The 8,412-nt window shown below is 31.4% G+C and overlaps 1 protein-coding gene across 1 annotated transcript; it reads right to left on the bottom strand.

Moving 5' to 3' along the window:
* Window positions 1-1,117: 1,117 nt before the first annotated feature.
* LOC132713898 (leucine-rich repeat-containing protein 71-like) lies at window positions 1,118-7,114 on the bottom strand. Its single transcript, XM_060696603.1, has 4 exons — window positions 6,861-7,114; window positions 3,683-3,791; window positions 2,791-2,906; window positions 1,118-2,172 (listed from the first exon to the last, which is right to left on the bottom strand). Exons 1-4 carry the CDS (start codon window positions 6,984-6,986, stop codon window positions 2,059-2,061), a joined length of 465 nt encoding a protein of 154 aa, XP_060552586.1. The 5' UTR covers window positions 6,987-7,114; the 3' UTR covers window positions 1,118-2,058.
* Window positions 7,115-8,412: the final 1,298 nt, after the last annotated feature.

Below are 8,412 nucleotides of genomic sequence, written 5' to 3' on the forward strand. Positions count from 1 at the left end.
ATATTTATTGAAAATAAGATATTTTAAAAACATTTTGAATAAAAAAATATTTTATTAGTGAAAAAAATATATTTACAAAAGTAAGTGGGCGTGGTCATGTACATGTATACTATCCAAGCCACGCACCGATTGCCTGTGATCAAAACTGCAATATCAGTATTTTGACACTTTTGGGGTGTCCATATATATATGATTGCGTTTTTTTCCCTCAAAAAATAACTTTACGTGCCGCTCATGTGAATTGGTTGTGATCTTCGTCCATTGGTAGAAAGTTGCAAAATTCGAACGGCAAAGGCAATCTTTATATGATAAAACAAAAGACAAATTCAGTTATTTCTTAACGTGTGACATAACACCAGATATTTCAGAGGCGGGCTGCATCATTAGCTTTCATGTTATTAACCTCTCAGGTCATGTTGCTTCATATGGGAAAGTTATTTTTTACATACATATCAAATGTTCACATATATGTAATTCTATTAAAGATAAGCTCGATAATAACGTTTGATGTTTTTTTCTTGCTATATTCTTTTTAAAATCATTCATGTACAATTGTTTTTAGTGCATTACCTGGTCCAAGATTTGAAAATCAGGATCAAAATCAACAAGTGTTGGTGCGACAGCGCTCAACTATTCCAAGAGCTTGATAGTAAAGCAAGAGCCTAGATAATGTAGAATTTTCATTTTTTTTCTCTATATGGCACTACAGGTAAGTTAAAAGATCGGTTACGACTAGGTTGTTATGGAAATTCAAGGCTGACTTGAACAAGATAATAGCACCTTCACAACAAAGACGATTTATTTTCCAAGAATTTCAAAGAATTTTTCTATGGGATTCAAAGAATTTTTCCATGGGATTCAATCAAAGAATTATTCCATGGAATTCAAAGATTTCTTTTAAGTAATTCAGTTGAAGAATTATTCCATGGAATTCAAAGATTTCTTTTAAGGAATTCAGTCGAAGAATTATTCCATGGAATTCAAAGATTTCTTTTAAGAAATTCAGTCGAAGAATTATTCTTAAGAACCCAATCAAACAATCATGAAACAGTGGTGGGTTTAGAAGTATAAAAACATTTTACAACAAGAAGTTTTAGATGAGATTTCTTTATTCATCACAAATGCAAGTTGCATATTTTACATACATAACATAATAATTATGTAACATATATATATGCATTTATGACTCTAAACTTTCAAACTGTTAAGTAATGAATATGTTATTGAAATGAAAAATACATTCAATAACATTTTTTAAATAAAATAACCATACATGTACATATAAAATAACTCTGAACAAGAAAATACAACCATTATCACAGAAAATATGGACGTTTACAAAAAATAACAAAAATACTAAATGTTAATGTGAGTGTTTAATAAAGTTTATTAGATAAAGGACAACATTATTTCAATAAGTTACAGAATTATCATCTAACAGATAGTAATTTTTATAAGATACAAGCTTTTCTATTCAAATTTCACACATTTGAGCAATGTTAGGTTCCAATGTTATTATGTGTTAATGTTGCTTAAACTTCTAAAATAAAATTAAAAGCCAAGTTATAGCTATAGGCTTTTACATTTAACATTTAGCACATTTTATTATAACTTTGCTCCACATATATACATGTATATATTTAAATAAGTAATACTAATATATGTTTTAATGTTGACCTTCAATTTAACATAGAACAAATTGTGATTGAATTTTTGCACTGTTTGAATGATCATATCTAAATGTTTAAAATCACAGTTTTTGTTATCACATTTTCACACAAGCAAACGAAATAAATAGATAGCTGTTTAACTTTCCCAGTTTATCTTTATTAATGTTTTTAAATCATCATTATATATTGCTGTCAAAACTTTCCAAGAACTTTGAAGTCAATTGAAGATTTTTCCCAAGGAATACAATTAATTTTTTTTTTCCAAAGACTCCAAATAAAAACTTTTTACTGGAAATCCAGTCAAAGAATATTTTTCAAATCAATCAAATAAAGAGCTGTTAAAGCTATATTAAAGTTAAAAGGGACATTATGTAATCTGTATTTGTGATTAAGCCTCAGTAACATCCGGGGTCTGTGGTGGTGGTTTATAGAAAGGATCTTTAGGTAACATGATATCTGTTATCTTCTGAAGTAACTCATGGCTGGATCGTACCTTGTTTTTCTGCAAAAGAAAAATTAAATAAATTCAACAATTACTTTACTAAAACTGTTATCCGCAATCAAATAAAATTTGTTTGTTTGTTAGATTGGGTTCCATGATAACCGCCGTATGAACACATCTGCGGATGTTTCTAAATTCAAAATTTTACTATTTCACGTATAAATGTTGAATTCTGCTTGGGCCGGTGCTGGGGGCGTGGACGGTAACTTGCATTTTCCAGTACCGTCCATGAACAGGCTCAATCAAACCGAGCCTGCAACATTTTCAATTTTGCCGTGTTGGGCTTTCTTCAGGGGATTCTGTATTTTTCTATTTCATGTCAAACCGACACAATATAATATAGGTCATTTGGTGATATTCCAGCTTTACTGGTGGAGGAAGACCTCCGGTGCCCTTCCATGAATTATTTCAGGCACAAACAGGCACCTGAGTAGAACCACTGACGTTTTGTAAGCTAGCTGGATAGCTTCCTCACATGAAATATCCAAAGTCCCTGTTGGGATTCGAACCCACTGCGGTGAGGGCAAGAGATTTGAAGTCAACGACCTTAACCACTTGGCCACTGACGCCCTAGAAAATAACATGAATCAATAACAATACAAGCCCATGTTAACTTACCCCGACTAATAATCTCATAAGCCCAGTTCCACTACTTTTGTTTTCCATACACAATGTTGTTTGATACTGCATGGCCTTTAGTAGGGCCTCCAGGCCCGTCTCGCCTATCTCATTTCCTGTAATATTTTAAACCTTCAATTTTATATATAGAATATTCAACAAGTTCAAAAATTTAGAAATGAAGCTACATAAATATATAGTGTAGGTTTAATACTTAATTTATTGAACAAGTTGAATAAAATTATATGATGCCAGCCTCTAAGCGAGCATAATATTTCATTCAACGGGTTTAACAAATTTAGTAATGAAGTTATAAACGAAATATAATATTCTATTTATAACATATCAAAAGTAGAAAAGTTTACAGTAAAAATGATTTTTTTTCATTGTTTGATTAAAGGTATTCCATGTTATCCTAAATCACAAAATAACATAGCTCATTTAAGACCACAATGGAAATATAAGCTTATTCTAACTCTTCTATTTTGTGTGTGTAATTCTTGAATTAAATATGTATAATGTTTCTTTCAATATGGCTAAAAATTACTAATTCATACAATTTGTCTTAAATTTTATGTATTTATTTTATGATGTTGCCATGCTAACTCATTGCATATCAATCAATCAATCAATTATTGATGTGTTGTGTTTAATGACATAAAAATCCTTGTCTTGTCAAAAAGCAAATTTTTAGCATTAATGGCAGAGAAAGGCACATTTGTGGAATCAGAAAACAAGAATTAAGTGATTTGATGTAAGAAATTTTCTTGAGTCAACCACGATGTTTATTAAAACCCAAGATATTCATAATCAGTAATTCAACTCAGACCTACAAATATTAAGTAACAGAGCATTTATATGATTGAAATTAACATTAAAGTTGAATACATACGTGAGAGATTGAGGTTAATGAGAACCCTGTTACCAGCCACCCACAGTTGACCATCTATATAATCAGCACCTTCTAACAGTGGATTTATAAAGTCAGGACTGTCAGCTGGCTGAAATATAAACAGTTATAATAATAAGACTGTTCTGTTATAATACAAATTATGTTCAACTTTTATTTCACAACTAGATGTTTGCCAAAGTTTGTATGAAAATTAAAAAAAATGTTCATAAACAATGTTTAATACAAGTATACAAATATCTACTACTTGTTGTTTATTGTATTCCAAACCATAATAGGTACCCAATTACATGTATGTTATAACAATAGGTGTCTAGACAGTGGGCTAGACTATTCTCAGTGCTTGACAGTAAGTAAAAGGGAATAACTCTGTAAAAAGGTGACTCAGAGTTGTGTGACCTGTGCTCATCAAGTTTGATAATCACCATGTAAGATGATCGAAGTAAACAAGTAGGCGAAGTTTTAACCCATTACCTACAGTTGTTTTGGAGATATCAATTTGCATGTAAAAACTTAACCAAAGAGTGACGGCAAAGCCTCCATATACCCTTACACGCCCGGCAAACTGTCGCTCCACTTCAAAATTGTGGTGTACGGTAAAACGAGCGAACGGCATTTCCGAGATAGAGTGGAAGGCCGATTTAAACGCCTAATTGTAAGTATTCGTGTTTATGTTTTTGTCTTGTTATTCATTAAAGTTGTATTTTTTTTCGAAAAACGGAAAAATGTGGGCTCCGTGTAGGATTGATTTAGGCTTCCAATGATCTAAGCTGTTACAAAAAAGAAAATTATATTAAGCCCGGGAGAAACTTTTCTCCCTGACGAAGCGAACGATGATTTGTAGAATATTGAAACTTCCCAACCAGAGAAATGCCATACCTTCGGATTTCTTGAAAAAGTGTATTAGTAAATTATCAACTCGTAATAAGAAACTTGTCCTTCGTGCACAAATAAATTACTCCTGAAGGATTTCTTAAATTTGTAAACCGATATTTTTCGAAAGTAGTGGAGCGAAAGGGCGAGAGATGGAGCAAAAGGTTTGATGTTGAGCGCAAGGCGATATTAATTTGACGTATTAGGAGGAGCGTAGTCTATGATTTTTTACATATTAAAGCTATTGAAGTTAAAATAGATGTGATCAAGTGTTCAGACCGATATATATACCTTTAAAAGAGAACTAATAAAGTGTGATATCATTTCAACGAGCTATAGCGTAATACATCAAATCGCGAAGGTGTCACCTATTGCTGCCGTGTAGATTCCTTTATTTATGTTCAAATTTGGATGAGGCCCGACCATTGAATCATACACATGTATCATGATTTTTAACACGGTTATGTACATTTAAAAACGTGTGTCCGTGCAAATGCGACAAAGTCGAATATTTTTAGTTCTACTGCGAACAAATGTTTCCGAGCAGGTACGTGTAACTCGATTGTTCACGCCAAAATGTTATGTTTTTCGAAAAGTTAGATATTCAAGGTGCAGAACAGAAACAAAATTATGCAATGCTTAGAACACATTAAATTAAATGGATCACTACTACCGAGTTCAGTTCACAATGACTTTCTGTAATTAATAGCTCTAACGTACCTGTTCAGAGCAAAAACACAAATAAGCAACGATTTCATGAATTTGTAAGGTGGGGAATCGCTATGAAAATGGTTGACAAGGTGTCAGTCGTTATAAGGATATAACCCGTGTTCTCGTTAAATGCTAAATAAGGGAGGAAGTATCTTGAAACATAACGGGAACACGTGTTATATCCTTATAACAACTGGCACCTTGCCAACCATTTTCATAGTGATTCCCCACCTTACAAATTTATGAAAACGTGACTTATTTGTGTTTTGCTCAGAACAGGTACGTTACAGCTACAAAAAGTCATTGTGAACTGAACTCGGTAGTAGTGATCCATTTAATTTAATGTGTTCCATGCATTGCATACTTTTGTTTCTGATCTGCACCTTGAATATCTAACTTTTCGAAAAACATAACATTTTGGCGTGAACAATCGAGTTACACGTACCTGCTCGGAAGCTTTTGTTCGCGGTAGAACTAAAAAATATTCGCTTTGTCGCATTTGCACGTTCAAACGTTTTTAAATGTAAATAACTGTGTCAAAAATCATGATTGACCTCGAATAAGTGGCATCCTGTATTATGCAATGCATTAATGTGTATGATTCAATGGTCGGGCCTCATCCAAATTTGAACATAAATAATGGAATCTACACGGCAGCCATAGGTGACACCTTCGCGATTACAGTTATTACGCTATAGTCGTTGAAAGGATATCACACTTTATTAGTTCTCTTTTAAAGGTATATATATCGTTCTGAACACTTGATCACGTCTATATTAACTTCAATAGCTTTTATATGTAAAAAATGCATTGACTACGCTCCTCCTAAAACGTCAAATTAGTATCGCCTTGCGCTCAACATCAAACCTTTTGCTCCATCTCTCGCCCTTTCGCTCCACTACTTTCGAAAAATATCGATTTACAAATTTAAGAAATCTTTCAGGAGTAATTTATTTTGCACGAAAGACAAGTTCTTATTACGGTTGATAATTTACTAATACACTTTTTCAAGAAATCCGAAAGGTATGGCATTTCTCTGGTTGGGAAGTTCAATATTCTACAAATCATCGTTCGCTTCGTCAGGGAGAAAAAGTTCTCCCCGGGCTTAATATAATTTTCTTTTTGTAACAGCTTAGATCATTGGAAGCTAAATCAATCCTACACGGAACCACATTTTCCGTTTTTTTCGAAAAAAAAAAAAAAAAAACTTAAATAAATAACAAAACAAAAACATAAAACATTACTTACAATTAGGCGTTTAAATCGGCCTTCCGCTCTATCTCGGAAATGCCGTTCGCTCGTTTTACCGTACACCACAATTTTGAAGTGGAGCGACAGTTTGCCGGGCGTGCCTTACAACATGGAGTGTAAAACAGCTCTCCGTATTCTTCAAAAAGTCGAGCTAAAAGTGGATGCACAACACCTTTTGTGTGTGTGTGTGTGTTGTATTGTGACAATATATCTGCTTTGAAAACATAACATCTTCACCTCAGTAACATCCTTCTGAATTTAAAAGAAGTTAACCAGTTATTGCACTAAGGTGAAGAAATAGTCACTTTAGTTGACATCAACTCACCTCTGTTTCTTGAGTAGGTTTACCACCTTTTTCTTTACCTTTTGCCTTATTGCCTTTACCTTTAGCATCTGCAGCCAGAGAAGCTAGAAAGTAACAAAATAATGGGATATTAAAATATGTTTCCATAGCACCAACTTAACCTGTGTATTATATAAATACTGTACATAATTTTAATTAAAGTGTTTTTTTTTTTCTTATCTGATTTTCTTTACATTATAACTTTAATATTCCAACTACAATAATATTCTTAATATTTAAATCCTATACTAATTACTGACTGAATATTCCTAATTAAAAATATGAAAATAATTATGATAATATTTAAAATATTTATTTAAAATAAATGCTTATGAAAGAATAGTCTTTTATTTACATCAACAAGAAATTTATTGTTTAATTAATGTAGATAAATAATGTTAAATTGTAATTATTAAGAAATATCTTTTACTGATTGAAAGAGCTATTGGTAATTGACAGGAAAAAAGGCTACATGTCTTTTTATCATTCATATAGATACTATACATGTATATTCATAATTAAGGCCTCTCTGGTAGATGTGGTTATATCGCATACTAATAGAAAAATTATAAATTGCTGATAAACAAGAAATACTTGAAGTTTGTTTATGCATTGATAAAAAACACATATGTCTAGGGATAATTTGATAATAAAAGATAAATTTTGTATAAAGATCAGTTTTGTATATAAATTGTTAAAGTTGTAAAGTTATGTTTTTTTATAAGAAACATTTCAAAATAAGAAATATTATTGTACATTATACATTCTATTAAACATATTATAAAGTTCTTATATTGAATATCTTAATTTTACAAATAAATAATGTGTAATTTAATAAACTTTATATTTTTTACTTTAGTCACCTTTTGATTTAATACGAATAACTGCAAAAAGATGTACAATAAAAAGTTGTTAATTAATTAGAAAACAATTGAACCAAAATATTTCATGAACCATTGCTGACTTCTTTAATTTGACTAAAAATTAATTAATAATATCCAATTTAAACTGTCAATGATAAACAGAGATAAATTATAAATGCAAATTTGAACAATTTTAACCCTTCTCTCCCTTCATGTCTGTAATGGACACATCCTGCTTTGTATTTGGAACTGTCCATTATGATACTTAAGGGAAGTCTAGTATTAAAATACTAAAGTCAATATCTGAACCCACAGTAAACATCAGCAGACATTTTCACAAAAAATCTTACGATTTATCTTAAGTTTTTCACTTACGATAATCGTAAGTTAAGTCTTAAGTCATTTTCACAAAGCCACTCGTAAGTTAAAATTTTATCTTAAGATAAAAAAAAAACTTACGATAAATCTTACGACAAAACATCCCTAGCAACGTTCATTTGATAGTGATGTGCATGCTCTATATTTTATTCTGGTTTTAAAATCAAGTAATCAAGAGCTTGAAATATCTATTGAACACAATCAAATTTCAATAAGAACAAAAAAAACTAGAGGATGCTTTTGTAAAAAAGCGCATGTCTCCCCCACTGCACTGTGACCTTGACCTTTACCCC

Source organism: Ruditapes philippinarum, unplaced genomic scaffold, assembly GCF_026571515.1.
Source record: "Ruditapes philippinarum isolate M1 unplaced genomic scaffold, ASM2657151v2 ctg10199_1_1_1_1, whole genome shotgun sequence".
Classification (NCBI taxonomy): Eukaryota; Metazoa; Mollusca; class Bivalvia; order Venerida; family Veneridae; genus Ruditapes; species Ruditapes philippinarum.

What these genes read in the sequence shown, in the direction of transcription:
- LOC132713898 (XM_060696603.1), bottom strand. Translation starts at nt 6,986, where the DNA reads ATGGAAACATATTTTAATATCCCATTATTTTGTTACTTTCTAGCTTCT. An exon ending in AACCTACTCAAGAAACAGAG is followed by an intron (nt 3,792 to 6,860) that starts GTGAGTTGATGT and finishes TTTATATTTCAG; the next exon opens with CCAGCTGACAGTCCTGACTT. An exon ending in CATTAACCTCAATCTCTCAC is followed by an intron (nt 2,907 to 3,682) that starts GTATGTATTCAA and finishes AAAATATTACAG; the next exon opens with GAAATGAGATAGGCGAGACG.